Source organism: Bos indicus, chromosome 23, assembly GCF_029378745.1.
Source record: "Bos indicus isolate NIAB-ARS_2022 breed Sahiwal x Tharparkar chromosome 23, NIAB-ARS_B.indTharparkar_mat_pri_1.0, whole genome shotgun sequence".
In the NCBI taxonomy this organism is placed as follows: Eukaryota; Metazoa; Chordata; class Mammalia; order Artiodactyla; family Bovidae; genus Bos; species Bos indicus.
The window spans coordinates 14,220,841-14,242,028 of NC_091782.1; the positions used below are offsets into that span (position 1 = coordinate 14,220,841).

The 21,188-nt window shown below is 40.3% G+C and overlaps 1 protein-coding gene across 4 annotated transcripts in view; it reads left to right on the forward strand.

The window, feature by feature from the left end:
- The window catches only part of DNAH8 (dynein axonemal heavy chain 8), a 320,679-nt gene that overhangs the window by 160,908 nt on the left and 138,583 nt on the right, over positions 1 to 21,188 (forward strand). For all 4 annotated transcript variants that reach the window (XM_070777905.1, XM_070777908.1, XM_070777907.1 and 1 more), the window contains 5 exons: positions 105 to 227; positions 7,593 to 7,806; positions 12,847 to 12,956; positions 19,102 to 19,265; positions 20,970 to 21,162. In XM_070777905.1, coding sequence (XP_070634006.1) covers positions 105 to 227; positions 7,593 to 7,806; positions 12,847 to 12,956; positions 19,102 to 19,265; positions 20,970 to 21,162 — 804 coding nt within the window. The remainder of the gene's footprint in view (positions 1 to 104; positions 228 to 7,592; positions 7,807 to 12,846; positions 12,957 to 19,101; positions 19,266 to 20,969; positions 21,163 to 21,188) is intronic.

Genomic DNA, 21,188 nt, shown 5'->3' on the forward strand with positions numbered 1-21,188 from the left:
TTAAATAAATAAGTCAGTTATATTCTACTCTGAAAAGCATGCTCATCATTTTTAGAAATGGACTGAAGTGTAATGCATAAAACAGACTGTTTCCTTTTCTCTAGAGAACAATTGAAAGCTATGTGGACAAGCGGATGGGAAGCACATACGGGCCACCTGGAGGCAGAAAGATGACTGTATTTATTGATGACATTAATATGCCCGTGATTAATGAATGGGGAGATCAGGTATGACTAAAATATCTCATGTGGGTGATATTTAACCAGTATTCTTGGTTATATATATGGGCTTCCCTGGTGGCTCAGATGGTAAAGAATCTGCCTGCAATGCAGGAGGTGACCTAGGTTCCATCCCTGGGTCAGGAAGATCCCCTGCAGAAGGAAATGGCAACATGCTCCAGTATTCTTGTCTGCACGATTCCATGGACAGAGGAGTCTGGTGGTCTACAGTCCATGGGGTTGCAAAGAGTCAGATACAACTGACACTTTCTCTTTCACTTGGTTATATATAAAGAGATCAATAACCGTCACTTGATTAAGCCTAGTAATAAATTCTCAGTCTTTTTTGACCTCTTGGTGATAGGTGACCTTCTCCTTTCTTGAAATCCCTGTATGCTTCTCCCCATGTTCCCTTTGGTCTCTTTGGCTGCTTGATTTCGGTGTACTTTCTGGCTTCTCTCTTCCTTTCCCCAGGGTTTTATCTTTGTTCTCTTATTTCTCACTCTACATACTCTTTTCCAGGAGTATGTGATGTTTAGAAAACACTGAAAAAAGGAGATAGCTCTTTTATACACCACTGACCTATTTGTGATCATCTATCAACCCCAGACTCACTTCCCTTAGAGGACCTCACAGATGCTACCACCTGGGTTCAGCATGTTCATGGTGGGATCCCCAACACCTCTTCCCACTGCTGTCCACTGCCTTTTCAACAACATCCACCGGAGCCCACCAGGACCAGTCACATCCCTTCCACCAACATCAGGTTTACCTTTGATGTCACCAGGAGGTCAGGACTCCCAGGTCCATCCATGCTCAGCCTGAGACTAATTCCCATCAGTTCTGCTTGGCCCTTCTCTGACCCCATCTCCTACATTCCCTCCTCCTGAAAACCCTCTGTGTGCCCTCAGAGGTCATGGTTCATCCACAAAGTGAAAAGTGAAAGTGTTCGTCGATCAGCTGTGTCAGACTCTTTGTGACCCCATGGACTGTAGCCCATCAGGCTCCTCTGTCCATGGGATCTCCCAGGCAAGAATACTGGAGTGAGTTGCCATTTCTTCCTCCAGGGGATCTTCCTGACCCAGGGATGGAACACAGATCTCCTGCATTGCAAAATTCCCTGAAAATTCAGCTTCTCCTCTGAGCTTTTCCTCACTATCTTGCTCCAGTGGGAAACCGCGGATGCTGCTTTCCCTGCATACTTCTCACATGGATGTGAGGGAGAGGTCCTTGGTTCCCTTGGTACTGCATCGCCCCCCAACCCCCACAACCCTCCGCCAAAGATTTCAGTCCCTGGATCACTGATACTCTCTGTCCAGGGCTGCCCCAGGCTCTAGGGTCATTTTCATGGTGTGTACAATATGTCATAGCGCAGAGACTCGCACGTCAGAGAAACTTGCACATAGTTTAATGCTCTGCTGTCACTGTCTTGAAATTCCTAATGATTTTTGCACAGAGACACTGCATTTTCATTTTGACCTGGGCCCCACAAATTATGAAGCCAGTCCTGCTTGTCGTAATTCTCAGTGATGCCAACTTTTGTCTCCATACATGATCTTGGCCTCTTAGTTCCTTGACCTGGACTCCCCTATAATCATGTCTTCTACTCTGTCTGAATTACTGGCTGATGCAGTCATATCCTATACCTTGTCATCAATAACTGTCATCCCTTCATTATCTCAATTTCAACCCTTTTATTCTCTGATCACTATATCCACACTCTATAGCTCATTTCCTCTACTACAGATGGCCATCATCCAAAAAAATCTAAAAACAGTAAATGCTGGAGAGGGTGTGGAGAAAAGGAACACTCTTACACTGTTGGTGGGAATGTAAAGAGATACAGCCATTATGGAGATACATACCATTATGGAGAATGGTATGGAGTGTCCTTTAAAAACTAAAAATAGAACTACCACACGATCCAGAAATCCCACTGCTGGGCATCAACCACTGTTTATGGAGGCATCAAACATCAACCAGATGGAGCCGTCAACCACTGTTCCTACCATCATCAAACTCTCCTTCATTTCTTCTCATTTCCTCACTTTCTTCCTTCCCCCAGCTACAATTCCATAATCTATCATTATAATCATGGGAGCATATACCCTCTACTCATCTGTGAAAACCTTAACCATGTTAAATTCTTGTTAAACCTTTTTGCTCACCACCTACCTGCATCTATGCAGTTATACTTAGCTGGAGAAAAATACACAATACTGGTTTCACTTTAAAATCATATTTATGGACCTCTGCTAAGCTCTTGGTACTGCCCAGAAATTGCACTGCATGTTTCGTGTTATGTATCTTTATCCTGTCTATTCCTGTCCTGGCATTTACTTTCGGGCTCCTTTCATACTGTCTTTTTCTCAGACCTTGGACACCATCGTTTCCTTGCCCTCAGCTGATCATAGAAGTCCCGCAGTCTTCTTCCTATTCCCACTGAGAACACATTGATTTTTGTTCCCTTTTGTTTTCTTTCCTATCCATTTACTGCAGTCAATTTCTGTGTTTTAGTGGTTACCCTTGACAGTGCCTCCTGCATACATAATCTGAAATAAAGAAAGTCTAGCCCTTCTTTCCCGTTTTGTATATCCAGTGACCTTTGAACACTTCAATTTCCTTTATCTTTCTTCTGATTTATCCTTTTATTGTTGACTTGTATTTAAGTCTATATCTCTCTTTGTGTTACCATAAATTGTATTGGTCACCATTATATTGTATAATGCCAGTTTTATTTTTATAGGAGTTAGTTGATTTGCAAGGCTGTGTTAGTGCAGGTGTTCAGCAAAGTGAATCAGTTATACATATACATAAATCCACTCTTTTTTAGATCCTTATCCTACCTAGGTCATTACAGAGTACTGTGTAGGGTTTCCTGTGCTATACAGTAAGTCCTTATTATCTATTATGTTAGTGTGTGTATGTTAATCCCAGCCTCCCCATTCATCCCTGCCCTCCCCACTTTTCCCTTCTGGTAACCATAAGTTTGTTTTCTACATCTATGACTCTGTTTCTGTTTTGTAAATAAGTTCACGTATATAATATTTTTTTAGATTCCACATATAAGCGATATTGTCACATTTGTCTTTTTCTGTCTGGCTTACTCAGTTGGACAATCTCTAGGTCGATCCATGTTGCTGCAAATGGCATTATTTGGTTCCTTTTTGCGGCTGAGTAATATCCCATTGTATATATATTCCACGTGTTTATCCATTCCTCTGTCAATGGACATTTAGGTCACTTCCATGTCCTGGCTATTGTAAATAGTGCTGCAGTGAACACTGGGGTACATGTGTCTCTTTGAGTTACGGTTTTCTCCAGATAGATGCCCAGGAGTGGGATTGTTGGATCATGTGGTAGTTCTATTTTTGGTTTTTTAAGGAACTTCCATACTGTTCTCCATAGTGGCTGTACCTCTTTACATTCCCACCAACAGTGTAAGAGTGTTCCCTTTTCTCCACACTCTCTCCACCATTTACTGTTTGTAGATTTTTTGGTGATGGCCATTCTGAACTGTGTAAGATGATACCTCATTGTAGTTTTGATTTGCATTTCCCTAATAATTGATGATGTTGAGCATCTTATCACTTGTTTTTTGGCTATCTGTATCTCTATTTTCAAAGCAACCTCCCGTGAGACATTATTTTTACTGTTTCTTTTTTAAGATTAAAAAAAATGCTTATTATTTATTTATTTTTGGCTGTGTTGGGTCTTCATTGCTGCGAGAGCTTTTCTCTAGCTGTGATGAGCCGCTGCTGCTGCTGCTGCTAAGTCACTTCAGTCGTGTCCGACCCCATAGACTGCAGCCCACCAGGCTCCTCCTTCCCTGGGATTCTCCAGGCAAGAACACTGGAGTGGATTGCCATTTCCTTCTCCAATGCATGAAAGTGAAAAGTGAAAATGAAGTCGCTCAGTCGTGTCCTACTCTTTGCGACCCCATGGACTGCAGCCTAACAGGCTCCTCCGTCCATGGGATTTTCCACCCCACTGGAGTGGGGTGCCATCGCCTTCTCCGTGATGAGCAGGGGCTACTTTCTGGTTATGGTACGTGGGCTTCCCATTGCAGTGGCTTCTCCTGTCTCGGGCACAGGCTCTAGGGCAGGCAGGCGTCCATAGTTGCGCCATGTGGGCTCCGTGGTTGCAGCCCCTGGATTCCGGAACACAGGCGCAGTAGCTGTGGTGCACGGGCTTAGTGTTTCCACAACACATGTCATCTTCCTGGACCAGGGATCAGACCCATGTCCCCTGCATTGGCAGATTCTTTACTGCTGAGCCCCAGAGAAGCCCTACTGATTTTTACACTCACTCTCTGTTTGCCTGACTCATTTCTTTACCACTTTTTTCACTCTTTATTCCTTTTCATTCCTGGGCCTCCCATCTGATATCATGTTTCTTCTACTTTTAGAACTTCCTTAGGAGAAAATCTTTTAATAACAAACTTTTGTTTTGTTTGATTTTGGAGGGTTTTTTTTTTTTTTTTTTTTTGGTCTACAAAAGTCTTTATTTTTGAGATTGGCAGTTATTTTCTTTCATCATTTTAAATATATGACTTCTGTCTTCTGTTTTCCTTGTTGCTGTTGAGATGTCAACTACCACATTGTACCTCTGAAGTAAATCTGCCTTTTTTCTCTTGCCACCTTACTTTCCTATAATTTTTTTCTCTTTTGAATTATGTTCCTTGGTGTAGATTTATTTGTATTTATTTGCTTGGGATTTATTGGAACTCACCAATCTGTGGATTTGTCTCTTTGTCAAGTCTAGAAAATTTTTATTCTTCTCTCTACAAATATTGCCTCTGCCTCACTTACTTTCCCCTCTTATCACACTCCCAGTGTGTGTTAGATTTTCTTCTTTGCCCTCTATGTTTCTGTACTTCTTTTCTGTACATCTTAACCTTTTCTGTGTCCAATGCTTATAGTCTAGGTAATTTTCTCCTCTTCTATCATCCATCTCACTAATGTTCTTCTCTGCTTTGTCCACTCTGCTGTCAAATTCATCCACTGAATTTTAATTTCAATTGCTGTTTGGTTCTTTTTTCTTTCTACTATGTTATTACTTTTTACAGTTTTTATTCCTTGCATCTATTTTCAAATCATTGCCTATTTCTTTCTTTTCTTTTCTTTTCTTTTGTAGCCCTATTAGAGTTTTATTATGTTTATCTCTTCAGCAACATTTTGTGCCTACCCTACACCAGCAGGCGCGGGTAACCCGTTGAACCCCATTCGTGATTGGGATCGGGGATTGCAATTATTCCCCATGAACAAGGATGTCCGGGGCTGCACGCACGCTACACTGCCTATTTCTTTCAACATGTTGAGCACAGTTGCTTTAAAGTCTGTGTCTGTTACTATCATCATCTGAAGTCCATAACATCTGTGTCTGTTCTCTTTTGTCTCAATAGGTCTTGTTCATACTCAAAGTGTCTTGTTGTCTGCATCTTTGACTGCTTCCAAAGTCATTGCCCTTGAAAAATTACCTGTGGCTGTTTCTTAAAGCTTCAGATGAATGTGCCCTTAACCGGATAGGTTTTGAGTTTTCTTCTGTCGGATTCTTAAATGCTTATTCAGCTGGGATCACCTCAAAGAAAGGTTAATATTTGAGCGTCTCTGGCCCAGCTAGGCCATGCATACTCATGGTGCAAGTCTATTCCAGTGTCATTCTGAGGCCACAACCTCCCAGGGAGACTTTGCTGTTCTTTTTCTTTCCCTTTTCCTCTCCCATTCAGCAGGGATCCTGGTCAGATAAACCTTTCAGCAGTTCCTATAAGGTGAGGAGAGAGGGAAGCGTATTTAGTTATCTAAAAGATGAAGAACTCCTGAATTCAGATTTTTTAAAAATCCAATTAGGAATGCCTAGTTGGATGTCCAACTTAACATGTCCAAAATGAAATTCCCGTTACTCCCCAAACCTACTCCTACAATAGTCTTCTCCATCTCAAGAAATAGCAACTTCGCATTCAGCCTGTCTTCAAACTATACAGAAGTCTTGACCACTACTCATCACTCTATTGCTAAAGCCTGGTGCAAGCTGCCATCTCTCTTCTTGATTATTACACACATCTCCTCATTATCTCCCCATTTCCCTTGTGTCTCTCAAGCTATCTGCATATCAGTAACCAATTAAAACATGTGTCAGATTGTGACACACTCCTCTGCTCAAAATTCTCCCCGGAGATGCATAGCATATAAACGCCAAAATCCTCCCCATGATCCAAAGACCCTACACTGATCTCATCTTCCCATGAATCTCCTCCAGCCACATTTACTGATTCTTATACACATGGAATGTAACATTTACTCAGAGCCTCTTCATCTGCTGTTTCCTCTGCCTGGAATGCCTTTCCCCTAGATATCTGAATGGTTAGCTTTCTCACTTCCTTCACGTTTTTGATTATATGTCTTATGAGATGAAGCCTTCCTGCTTCCACATTCAGTTGCATGCATGAGCACTGCCTGTTTCCTTTCTCTGCTCATTTTCTCTAAAGGACTTATAACATACATATATATACATACATACATACAGGTGTGCACATGTATGTTTTGTCTCCACCACAAGAAGGTATGCTTCATGAAGACAGGGATTTTTGTCTGTGTTTCAACAGGGCCAGACACAGAGTAGCCATTCATTAAATGTTGACTGAAAGAGTGTTGTACTTGAAGGGCTTGTATGTTATCTATTCAGAGATGCCCAGTAGGAATTTGGATGTACAAGTGTGGAGTTTGGAAGAGAATCTGAAGCTTGAGTTACAGAGTTGAGATTCTTTAGGATATACAGTTGAGATAGAAACAGAAAAGAAATAGAGAAGAGCCAAGGATGGGAGCCTGTATAAAGATTACAGCTGAGGGATGAGTGGAGAAGAATGTCTTAGAAAGTGATCCAGGGTCTCAAGATGAGCCTTGGAAAAACCAAATCTCTAGAACTAAGAGAGGAAAAAAATTCAATACAGCGGGAATGTTAGCCGTGGCATAGGTTGTAGAGAAGAAAGCTGGGGATATAAAATCCAATACCAAAACAGTTAGGAGTAAAAGTATCCCATAATCTGATTTAAGGTATTTTGAAAAGTTGAATGTGAAATGTGAAAGATATCTGTAGTAAAACTTGTAACTTTGAGAACTCTTGTAATTGTACCAAATATTCTCTAATTCCTTTATCTAAATTTATCAAAGTGGTAAAGAGTGCATTGGATTTGCACCAGGTTTAGAGTTCGTGGGTGGTACAATTTAAGTTAAATTGCCTTGAAGGCAACATTCACAAACACTTCATTGAAAAGAGCTGAGCATTTTTTTTCTGATGTCATCTGTACTATTTTATAGGAAATTTGGAGAAAAATGGAGTGATGTGTTACTAAAATATTATTGTTTAAAATTCCAGATAACTAATGAGATTGTGCGACAGATGATGGAAATGGAAGGAATGTACAGCTTGGATAAGCCTGGAGATTTCACCACTATTGTTGATGTACAGCTCATAGCAGCAATGATCCATCCTGGAGGTGGTCGAAATGATATTCCGCAACGTTTAAAAAGACAATTTACTGTGTTTAATTGCACATTGCCTTCAAACGCTTCAATAGACAAAATCTTTGGTATGACAGTTCTTGGTGTTTAATTTTTTATTGCATTACATAATGGACATAAACCATGCAAAACCTGATTTATGAGATAAAAAGGCTCAGTGTGAGGTAGGATTAAGTATCTGAAATGGACAACTAAGTGCCAGGAGCTAAATACTAAGAAGAATCGTGTTTATAGCCTGTCGTAAGACTCAGGAATATTTAGAAACAGTCTTGTTTAAGGTTAGCTTTAGAGATAAGCAGACCTTTGTGTTCTGGTTTTCTTGACATGATTAATCAGAGAAATTTGAGCTAATGAATGACAGCACATTGATCATGGATTAACAGTATAATACACCAAGTCAAATGCAGCACTTTGCTATGTTAGTGAAAATGATATTTTTTTTGGAGTATAACCTTGCATTCTTTATTAAAGAATATGATTCTTTTAAACATTATAATTCTTTTAAACATTTACAAACACACAAGGCATGTACACAGAGTTTTGTCATTGTTTTTGCCAAAACAAAATCATATTATATACATTTCCTTTTCAACTTGAAATTTTCTTTAATAAAGTATAATGAACATCCTTTCAGGTCAGTAGTTATTAATCTAACTCATACTTTTTTAAAATTTGAAAATAATATTTTGACACTAAATTTAGGCTCACGCAAACCATTCCATAACAGTTATATACATGAAGACATAAGGGAGACTGTCCCGTTCATATGTGGGCATTAGTTGTTTGACATAGCAAGTACTATAGATGAGAACAGAAAATTTTCAGTAAATGGTGCTGGAATATTTAGTAATTCTTATGTGAAAATAATGGAAATTGGACCCCTACCTCACACCAAGCATTATAGTCAATACAGAAGTTTTGAAGATTTAAATATAGAAATCTGTAAAACATTTGGAAAAAATATTGGAAAATATCTGAATGATCTCTGGGTAGGAAAGAACTTCTCAAATGAGACTCAGAAAGCATAGACCATAAAGGAAGAAAATGATAAATTTGACCAAAATGAAAAGTTTCTGTTCATTCAAAAAGCAAAGAGTATTATTATTAAAAGTACTATATTAGTATTAAAAGTACTATTATTAAAAGAGTATTAATAAAATAAAGACAAGTCCCAAAATGGAAGAAAAAAATTTCAACATGTAACAAAGCAAAAGACTTAGTAATCTGAATACTCTGAAAATTTCTATGACTCAGTCAGATAAAAAGCAAACATCCTAATATAAATATGGACCAAAAGTCATGCATTTTAAGAAGAGAAAACAAGATGACTAATAAATGGTAAACATTAGAAATATGAACATTTAAAACACCAGGGAAAAGCCATTTATAATCACTAGATTTGCAAAAATGAAAAATTCTGACCCAAATATCAGGCATTGGTGAAAATGTGAAGCAAGTGAGACTCTTCCCTGCTGCTGCTGCTGCTAAGTCACTTCAGTCGTGTCTGATTCTGTGCGGCCTCATAGACGGCAGCCCACGAGGCTCCCCTGTCCCTGGGATTCTCCAGACAAGAGTACTGCTACTGGGAGTATAAATTGCCACAAGCTCTTGATAATGACTGGACATTATTACTGGTTGTAGAATGTGTGCACACCCACCACCGTTCCACTTCCAAGTATATGCCAGTTCATCATTTTCTTCCTTTAGGGTGATGCTTTCGGAATCTCATGTAAGAAGTCCTTTCCTACCTAGAGGTCATGTAGATATTTGCCTATGTTTCCTTCCAAATGTTACATAGTTTTGTCTTCCATATTTGAGTCCTTAATCCATCTGTAGTTGATTTTGCACATGTGTGCCACAAGACTTACACAAGAAGGTTCATAGAATAGTGCTCATGACAGCAAAACCCGTGTAGTGGCCCAAATGTGTATCAACAGTGAAGTCAGATAAGACATTGTGGTGTGGGCATACATGCTGTGCTCTGCAGCTGTGAATGTGAACAAAGTCAGCTACATGCTTCAAAATAGATGAAGCCAAGAATTACAACATTAAGGGGAAAAAGCAAGTCACAGAGGAACCTATAACATAATCCCATTAAATTGAATTTCAAAAATTAAAGTTAAGAGAAAGGGGTTAAAGTTCAAGAAAATAAGTGGCAGAGCTGTTTTGGGGAAAGCGAGTTGCTGATTCTCACGAAGTCAAAGCAGTGGGCTACCTCTGGAGGGAGGAGGGATTGGACAAAAGAGACTTCTGATGTGCTGGGGCGTTGTGGTACTCCCCCAGTCTACTGGTCTATATGTGAGTGTTTGCTTACTTGTTAAACTATTTTGTACAGTCTTTGATATGGTTAATATTGAAAATGAGATACAGAAACACACTAGAAACAGGCTCAGAGAAGTGAAATAATTGCCCAGTTATGTGGTGCTGATCCTGCTCTCTGGGGCTTCCAAATGGCATTAGTGGTAAAGAACCCACCTGCCAATGCAGGAGACCCAGGTTCGATCCCTGGGTTAAGAAGATCCCCTGGAGGAGGGCATGGCAACCCACTCCAATATTCTTGCCTGAAGAATCCCATGGACAGAGGAGCCCAGTGGGCTACAGTCCATAGGGTCGCAAAGAGTTGGACATGACTGAAGTGACTTAGCAAACACACATGATCATGTTTTCTGATTCCTGACCCCATACATCTTATATAACACATTTGTGCCACAGGAAGCTGAAAATCTAGAATCAGAGGACTTCAGAAAGAGGCCTTATAGGCGTCTAACAGAGCCAACCATGACTTTGGACCATTTCACGTTCCCTCAAGGCTGCCCGTCTTTGGTTTATGTGAACAGAACCAAGAGTTTCTTGGGCTGCCCCACTCTTTGCAAACCTGCTATGTGTCTCTGGGCAAATATTCATACTCATTTTCCTCTGAAAATACCATGCTCAGTACTGAACATAAAGCTCAACACTGAGTCTCACTGGCACGAAGTAGGGTTAAATCTTTTTGCAGTCTAACACCAAACACGCTTTGAGACTTTAGAAACAGTCTATAGACATATAACACAGTCATTCCTGAGGGTGATCATGTCAGATTCACTGGGCTGGGTGTTTCCTAGGAACCGTTACATCACCACTCAGGCCAGGGTGTTGCTGATTGCAGGTCAGGAGATGGGGGTCCTGACATTCTACTAATGTCAACAACCAATTCCTTTGACCTGGAACATTTTGCTTTACTTATCTCTACCTCCTCTCCTCATCTATAAGATGAGGAAATAGTTCTTTTCTAGCTCTTCTACTCTTCAGTGAAGCCTGCTTTATGGGTTCCAGAGCCAAGTTTCCTTTAGGTCCAAACCTTAGATCCACCCACGTACAAGCTGGGTGATCTTGGGTAAGTTGGTAAACTCGTATTAAAATGAGAATAATAATACCCTCTGTGTCCATCCATGTTGTTGCAAATGGCAAGTCATGTCAGACAGAGAAAGACAAATACCTATGGTCTCACTTATATGTGGACTCTGGGGAATAAAACAAATTAGCAAACAAAACAAAATGGAAACGGACTCATGGATACAGAGATCAACTTGGTGGTTGCCAGAAGGGATAAGAATGGAAGGATTAGTGAAATAGGTGAAGGGGATTCAGAGGTACAAACTTTCAGTTTTGAAATAAATTAGTCCTAGGGTTATAATATACAGAAATGTAGTCAATAATATAGTAATAGTTTTGCATGGTGACAGAGGGTTATCAGGCTTACTGTGGTGATCACTTCTTTAACTGAGGTATAGTTGATTTACAATGTTGCATTAGTTCCAGGTGTACAGCAAAGCGATTCAGTTGTACATACGTATATATCCTTTTTTTTTTTCAGATTATTTTCCCTTATAGGTTATTACAAAATGTTGAGTATAGTTCTCTGTGCTATTCAGTGGGTCCTTATCTATTTCATATATAATGCTGCTAAGTCGCTTCAGTCGTGTCCGACTCTGTGTGACCCCATAGACGGCAGCCCACCAGGCTCCCCCATCCCTGGGATTCTCCAGGCAAAAACACTGGAGTGGGCTGCCATTTCCTTCTCCAATGTATGAAAGTGGAAAGTGAAAGTGAAGTCACTCAGTCGTGTCCGACTCTTAGCGACCCCATGGACTGCAGCCCACCAGGCTCCTCCATCCATGGGATTTTCCCAGGCAAGAGTACTGGAGTGGGGTGCCATCATATATAATAGTAATGTGTATATGGTAATCCCAGACTCCTAGTTTATCCCCCTCTTTTCCCTTTGGAAACCTTAACTTTATTTTCTATGTGTGTGGGTCTGTTTTGTAAGTTCATCTGTATTATTATTTTTTTAGATTCCCTATATAAGAGATATGATGTTTGTCTTTGTTATTGTGTGGTAATCTCTAGGTCCATCCATGTGGCTGCAGATGGCATTACTTCATTCTTTTTGATGGCTGAGCGATATTCCATTGCCCATATGTACCACATGTTTATCTATTCATCTGTCAATGGACATTTAGATTGCTCCCATGTCTTGGCTATTGTCTGTAGTGCTGCCGTGAACACTGGGTGTGTGTATCCTTTCACATTATGGTTTCTCCAGATACATGCTCAGGAGTTGGGTAGCTGGATCACATGGCAGCTGTGTTTTTAGTTTTTAAAGGAACCTCCATGCTGTTCTCCATAGTGGCTGTACCAGCTTACATTCCCAGGAAGTATAAGAGGGCTCCCCTACTCCCTCTACAGCATTTATTGTTTGTGGACTTTTTCATAACAGCCGTTCTGACCAGTGTGATGTTTTGAATGTTGAATCACTACATTGTACACCTGAAAATACCAGAATAGTGTGTTGACCATATTTCAATAAAAAATAAGTAAAAATGGGAATAATAATAATACCGACCTCAGATTCTTTCTCGTAGGATGTTGGGAAAATTAAAAGGGTTAATACATATAAAATACTTATCAGTGTGTACTAAGCTTTGCAGGTCCCACTGCTGACTCCCAGTCTTAGCTGATTCTTTGAGAGAAATTCTTCACACCTTGTAATGATTTATTCACTGGGATAAACATGTACTTTGTGATCTTGAAGTAAGCTTGTACTTTCAATCTTGTTTATTTTTCAGGAGTTATTGGCTGTGGGTATTTTGATGCTTGCAGAAGGTTCAAACCTGAAATATGTGAGATGATTCTGAATTTGGTTTCCGCGAGCAGAATGCTGTGGCAGTGGACGAAGGTACAAAACCGTCCGTTATGAGTAATCAGGAAAAAATGTCACTAATTTCTCAGTGGCTCAGGAAGTTCTCATCACATATTGGGTAGTAGTGTTTTTTCAGGAAAAGACAAATTAGGGGCTTGAATAGATTTATGACACCTTTTCCTCCCAGGGAGCAAATATTCAGACTGAATGATGCTTTCCATATGTATGAGATATTACTGTAAACCAGACATTGCATTCAAGATAAAGTAGAATTTTGCTGAAATGAGAACACTGCTTTTCTACTTGTTTCTCTGATTTGTACCTCTTTATGCCTGTCTTCCCCTCCCCACCCCCAAGAACCAAACTGGGCCAGACACTCAGATGTTCACTGAGTGACTACATGGATTTCCAGATATTCTTAGCTAGTCAGGACTTAAAGTCCAACTTGTGGTTTCCTCTGAGGTGGGGCATGAATTAGTAAATGAATACAATGTACTTAATAAAGTAGTCTAGATTTTACTACAGAGATCAATGCCCTAAGTAAAACTCAGGGAGCGCTGTAGCTGTCACCAGATGTCTGAAGGTAGACTCATGAAAAAGTGATTAAAGATAGGTCAGAGATTAAAAAAAAACACACAAAAAAATAGCATTGATATATGTGCTAAAAAAAAAGTGGTGAAAGAGATGAGGATTACTTGTCATAGTTCATACGTTCGTTTGGCCATTTACGCACATCTGGACAGACGCTGATGTCCTGGGGAAACCTGGAGTGTGGCAGCCTCTCAGACCCCTGGGTGGACTGGGGGATTTCTTCTGTGTAGCCCCGCTGCTGTGACCATTTCTTTGCATGGGGCCTGCTCCAGACTGGAGTTTCAGAACATCTGGATATCTGAGATAATTCTCTGTCATAAGATCCATCTTTTTCCAGTGGGACTGTTGTTCAATTTAACATGCCCTTGTACATATTTTTCTGGAAGGCTTTGGTCTTCCTGGTATCTTTCCATCAAAGCTTCTTTTGAGTGTTAATCAGTTCCACTTCCTCACCTTTCTTAATCTTTTTAACACGTTTTGCACAAGTTCTCATTTCTGCTGCTCTCATCAAGGTCATCAAAGGCCACAATCTTACCAAACCCAGAGGCTGATTTTGTCTTCCTCTGACTTGACCCTTTAGTGGCATTTGATGATCCCTCTAAATACATTCTTGGCTTCAGAGAGGCCTCATGCTTCTTACCTCACTGGCTGCCTTCTCTAAGTCCCCACTCTCCCCCCTCCTCTAAGTACTGTGGTACGCCTGATCTCCATCCTGGAACCTCATCTCTGCCTCCATTATGACCCAGGTAGCCTCATCCAGCTTCGTGGCTTTAAATGCCATCTCTGGGCTGATGACTTCAAAATCAATACCTCCATCCCAGGCCTCTCTCCTCAACTCCAGACTTGTTTCTAATGGGCTTACTTAGTAGACACCACCACTTTGATATCAAGTAACGATCTCAAAGTTAACGTGTCTCTATCAGACTTTCGTATCTTAATTATCCTGCTTCTCAGGCTAAAACACAGGACTCCATCCTTGATTTCGCTCTTATTCCCTACATCCAGGCCATCAGCAAATCTTAGTAAGCAGGCTTTCAAAATACTATATCCAGAAGTTGAGTGCTTACTGCCACCTGACTGTGATCACCCTGATAGACGTTTCCATTCCCTGCCCTCTAGACCAGGCAGCAGCTTCCTAAACAGTCTCCTTGTCCTCCTAGAATCTGTTCTTTACATGGTCCTAAAAATGCTTTTTTAAAAGTACATCAGAGATCATTATTCCCTTTGTTTTATTTTTTTTAATGAATTAATTTATTTTATTTTTTATTTTTTTTTAAATTTTATTTTATTTTTAAACTTTACAATATTGTATTAGTTTTGCCAAATATCGAAATGAATCCGCCAAAAGTATACCCGCGTTCCCCATCCTGAACCCTCCTCCCTCCTCCCTCCCCTACCCTCCCTCTGGGTTGTCCCAGTGCACCAGCCCCAAGCATCCAGTACCGTGCATCGAACCTGGACTGGCGACTCATTTCATACATGATATTATACATGTTTCAATGCTATTCTCCCAAATCTCCCCACCCTCTCCCTCTCCCACAGAGTCCATAAGACTGATCTATACATCGGTGTCTCTTTTGCTGTCTCGTACACAGGGTTATTGTTACCATCTTTCTAAATTCCATATATATGTGTTAGTATACTGTATTGGTGTTTTTCTTTCTGGCTTACTTCACTCTGTATAATAGGTTCCAGTTTTATCCATCTCATTAGAACTGATTCAAATGTATTCTTTTTAATGGCTAAGTAATACTCCATTGTGTATATGTACCACAGCTTTCTTATCCATTCATCTGCTGATGGGCATCTAGGTTGCTTCCATGTCCTGGCTATTATAAACAGTGCTGCGATGAACATTGGGGTACACGTGTCTCTTTCCCTTCTGGTTTCCTCAGTGTGTATGCCCAGCAGTGGGATTGCTGGATCATAAGGCAGTTCTATTTCCAGTTTTTTAAGGAATCTCCACACTGTTCTCCATAGTGGTTGTACTAGTTTGCATTCCCACCAACAGTGTAAGAGAGTTCCCTTTTCTCCACACCCTCTCCAGCATTTATTGCTTGTAGACTTTTGGATCGCAGCCATTCTGACTGGCGTGAAATGGTACCTCATATTCCCTTTTTTTTAAAAAAAGATTTTCTTTTAAAAAAAAAAGATAATGCAACTTTTCCATTTTATTTATTTATTTTTGGACCCATAGTGCGGGCATATGAGATCTCAGTCCCCTGACCAGGGATCGAACCCGTATCCCCCTCAGTGGAAGCATGGAGTCTTAAGCACTGGGCCACCAGGGAAGTTGCTCCTTACTCAATCTTAAAATCACCAGTAGATTCCCAGTTACACTGCAGTGAAACATTCCACCTGCCCTCTGCTCTGTCAACCTGAGTTGGCCCCTGCTCACTGCTCAGTAGCTCAGTGGTAAAGAATCCACCTTCAATGCAGGAGACACAGGTTTGATACCTGGTTGGGAAGATCCCCTGGAGTAGAAAATGGTAACCCACTCCAGTATTCTTGCTGGGAAAATCCCATAGACAGAGGAGCCTGGCAGGCTACAGTCCATAGAGTCGCAAAGAGTTGGACACAACTGAGCCACTAAACATACATAAACACCCTTCTTCCCTCCCATTGTTCTTCTCCAGCCACACTGCCCTTCTCACTGTTTCTTGAACACCCCCAAGTTTTTATGCTTCTGGACATTTGTACTTTGTTTGACTCTTCTCATCATCTTACCATCAGAGGGGCTTTCTTAGATGATTTTCTCTAAAATAACTGTCCATGACCCCATTACAGGCCTTATCTGTCTCCTGATCCTTCATTTGTTCTTACTATGACTTTTATCATGATTATATGTCTCTCTGTTAGTTTATATTTGTTTCCTATTTATCACTAGGCTCCCCCGCTTGAATAGGCCCCTGATGGCAGCAGATTTAGCTGTCCTATTTACCATGATATCTTGGTAAGGGTAGTGGGAGATACTCAAAAATAGTCATAAAAAATGAATGAATCTTCCTCCTCTCCCCAGCCTCAAATAAGCAGCTTTCTTTGCATCTTTTCTTCAAATTTCCCATTTTCACAAAGCACTCTTTTAATCCATTCATGCCTAGTCTATCTCTTTACTTTTATATTACTTTACATAGCTTTAAAGGAGAAGCAGGTGAGAAAAAAAAGAAGTTAACAAAAATTAAAAGAAAATGTTGAAAGATGAGGTAAGAAGCAGATTAATAAATAAGAAAGAATAGGGTAAGAAAGGACTTCATTTAATTCTCCCTAATGGTTGCTTAAGTTGCCAACAGCTGCCGTCATAACTGCAGTCTTTTACAGGAAAGAAAAAAAGTAATGTTCACATAGCCTTATCCCTTTATTTGTGCATATTTGTAATATAAGTGCCTGCTTTACATTTTGGTGAGTAGTATGAACATTTTAGCTTGGAATGGAACTGAAAGCAAAGAGGGAAAGTGAAAGGTGATTGCTAATATATCATTTCTCTTTATTCTATCTTCATTTGCTACCTGCTGTTTTTAACTTGCACTGTGAATTAGCCTGTAGAAATTACTCTGTAAACTCAATAGGGTACTTTTTCAATATAGAAAGGGCATATTCCATGAATAAGTGCTAAAGAAAGCATTTACTTTCCTGAATTACTCTTATGGAAAGTTTGCTTTATATTTCCAGAGTTCTCATTGTTTCACTTACAAAATTATGCTGGTGGTATCAATTACAATCTTTACACTTGGGCAGCCATACTTCCCACACCTAATGCCTCAAGTTTATCCTTTAACTGGTACCTCTTTGTATAAGAATGTAGAAGGTGTCATATTATAGCTTTGCCTATTTGGATTTAGAAGTGGGTAGAAATAATAAGTAACTTAGTGTTCAAACAAACAAGCAAAACCCACAAAAACTACTAAGTATTTATAGCTGCATATCATACTTGCCTGCCAATTCTATTGTGGATATAGAGATATATGAAAGCATATTGACTGAGTTTGGATCCATAAGTGAAATCTAGATTATGATAAACAAATGTATTTGTGGAAATCCAGATGCACTCAGGACCTTAATCAAAGCAACCTATAAAAGATGGTTTTTCTTGACTTTAGACATGAACTTTCATTATTCTTAACCAAATGACCACCAGCTCACAATCAGTTTTTTTGTTATGACATATTTCCATTTTGACGTAGGATCACAACAAACTATGGAAAATTCTTAAAGAGATGGGAATACCAGACCACTTATCTTCCTCCTAAGAAACCTGTATGCAGGTCAAGAAGCAACAGTTAGAACTGGACATGGAATAACAAACTGGTTCAAAATTGGGAAAGGAGTAAAGGCTATGTATTGCCACCCTGCTTATTTAACTTATATGCAGAGTACATCATGAGAAACACTGGGCTGGAGGAAGCACAAGCTGGAATCAAGATTGCTGGGAGAAATATCAATAACCTCAGATATGCAGATGATGCCACCCTTATGGCAAAAAGCAAAGAGGAACTAAACAGCCTCTTGATGAAGGTAAAAGAGGAGAATGAAAAAGCTCATTTAAAACTCACCGTGAAAAAACTAAGATCATGGCATCCAGTCCCATCACTTCATGACAAATAGATGGAAAACAGTGGAAACAGTGGCAGACTTTATTTTCTTGGGCTCCAAAATTGCTGTAGTTGGTGACTGCAGCCATGAAATTAAAAGACACTTGCTCCTCGGAAGAAAAGCTATGACAAACCTAGTCAGCGTATTAAAAAGCAGAGACATCACTTTGCCAACAAAGGTCCTTATAGTCAAAGCTATGGTTTTTCCAGTAGTCGTTTATGGGTGTGAGAGTTGAACCATAAAGAAGGCTGAGCACCAAAGAATTGATGCCTTTTAACTGTAGTGCTAAAGAAGACTCTTGAGAGTCCATTGTTCAACAAGGTGATCAAACCAGTCAATCCTAAAGGAAATCAATCCAGAATATTCATTGAAAGGACTGACGCTGAAGCTGAAGCTCCAATACTTAGGCCACCTGATGTGAAGAGCCGACTCACTGGAAAAGACCCTGATGCTGGAAAAGACCGAGGGCAAGAGGAAAAGGAGGCGACAGAGGATGAGATGGTTGGATGGCATCATTGACTCAATGAGTCTAAGCAAACTCCAGGAAATGGTGAGGGACAGGGAAGCCTAGCATGCTGCAGTGCATGGGGTCACAGAGTCGAACATGACTGAGCGACTGAACAACAGTAACAACGATTTCTATAGACACACTAATAAGGTTAATAATGATTAGGAATGCTTATGCTTACAATTCACAGTTTTTAAAAACTCAAGGAACAATGGCTTGGTCAAAGTCAACTCATGGGGCTAGAACAAGAGTTAGAATCTGCATATAGTGCATTATCTTGAGTCCATCCTATTCAAAGCGTTATGGTCTTTTATATTTTGGTTTATTTATGATGCGTTTATTCCATAAATGCTGTAACAAAAATACAAACTTAATTTATTTGCCCAGTCTCTTTTATATAAAATCGGAACTTTGAAATAAAATCATTCTAAAAGATTTTTGGTTTTATCTTGAATTGAAATTGAAGAGTGTTTCTTTTTCTCTCAACTCTAGGTGAAGATGCTGCCTACTCCTTCTAAATTTCATTACATTTTCAATCTGCGAGATCTTTCCAGAATTTGGCAAGGCATGTTAACCATAAAAGCTGACGAGTGTGCTTCAGTTCATGTTCTTCTGTCACTTTTCAAACATGAGTGCAACAGAGTAATTGCTGACAGGTGTGTATTGCAGTGCTTGAGTTTAAATGTAATATATAAGCAGTTTATACTACTAGATTAACTCCTGCATTATCTACTCAAATAAGTAGAATATTTTCTTAAATTGCTCTGAGGCTTATGACACATGGATGTCATTTCCTACCTGCTGGTCACCTTGAAAAACCACTCCACCAATTTCCTTGAGTATCATTTCAATAAGACATTTTAAAAATATGCCCACATTATCGGCGCGTTGACAACATTCAGAGGCAAATTTTGGTTATGTATAGTTTCTAAAAAAAACTTGAAAGAGCTTGTAGTGAGAGCTCTGTTGCATGGTGACATTTGGTACATAAACTAAGTCATCTTTCTGAGGCTCCGTTCGCTTGTCTATAAAACATGACGGTGATGCTGGTCTTGTTGTTTAGTCACTAGGTCACAGCTGACTCTTTTGCAACCCCATGGACTGTAGCCCATCCGGTTCCTCTGTCCATGGGATTTCCCAGACAAGAATACTAGAGTGGGTAGCCATTTCCTTCTCCAGGGGATCTTCCTGAGCCAAGGAATTGAACCTGTGTCTCCTGCATTGACAGGTGGATTCTTTACCGCTGAGCCACCAGAGAAACCCAGTGCTGTTCTTACAAAGCTGTAAAGGACCTACTACAATGTCTCACACAAAGTGGCCTCTGTCAAATATTAGTCCCACTCCTTCCTCCCTTCCCACTCTGATGTTATAAGTGTGAAAAGAACCTTCATACACTGGGTGTGCACAGACCCAGAAAGAGGATGCTCATCCACTACTGGCTGTCAAATTCTCCTCTTCTGTCGGAAGTTTCAGGGATCTTGGGCCTCACCCAAGGGACTTACCTGTTTTGTTAAAGAAAAAAATCAATCACACTTGTTAAAACAATAAGACACTCATCCTTTATTCAAGACTATTGTGATAGATGTAGGGACTATACAGTGAGGTTTTGCAGTAGGGCTGAGAAATGGACTCAACTCTGAATACAAGCAGGGAAAAGTGAGAATTTATAATGGGGGAACAAAATGGGGGAGTTTGGATGGGAAATTACTAAGAGGAAATAAGGGGGTTATGGGAGGATTCTGCCTAAACTCGGAGAAGGCAACGGCAACCCACTCCAGTACTCTTGCCTGGACAATCCCATGGACAGAGGAGCCTGGTAGGCTGCAGTCCATGGGGTCGCAAAGAGTCAGACATGACTGAGTGTCTTCACTTTCACTTTTCACTTTCATGCATTGGAGAAGGAAATGGCAACCCACTCCAGTGTTCTTGCCTGGAGAATCCCAGGGACGGGGGAGCCTAGTGGGCTGTCGTCTATAGGGTCGGACACGACTGAAGCAACTTTGCAGCAGCAGCTGCCTAAACTGATCTAACGGGATTCTTGCTAAAAATGGGTGATGCAAAGAAGGACATGAGAGTCCAAAATTTCGGGCCTGGTTGGGAAGAGGATTCAGAGGAGCTTGAGTCTGGCCACAGAGAGACACAGTCAGTATTTTCTGTAAGTGACACTGTCAGGGTTATAACTCTCTTGGATGGAGTTCGGTCTGCCTCTGGTCAGAAGGCTGAACATACTGTTTCTGTGTTTTGAGGTAATGGATGTACAGGGTGAGGGCTGAGAAGATGTGGAGAGAGGTTAAAACCATGTTCAGTTAGAACAGATGCCTTCCTAGTTTGCATTTCTTACTCCTGTATTTTTCTTTTAGATTTATAACGCCTGATGATGAGCAGTGGTTTAATACACAACTTGTTCGTTCAGTTGAAGAAAATGTTAGCCCAGATGTGGGGTCATATATTCTTCCTGAGCCATACTTTGTAGATTTTCTCCGTGAGATGCCTGAGCCAACTGGAGATGAACCTGAAGACACGGCATTTGAAGTGCCCAAAGTCTATGAATTGGTATTCTCAGGCTTTTTCGATCACTC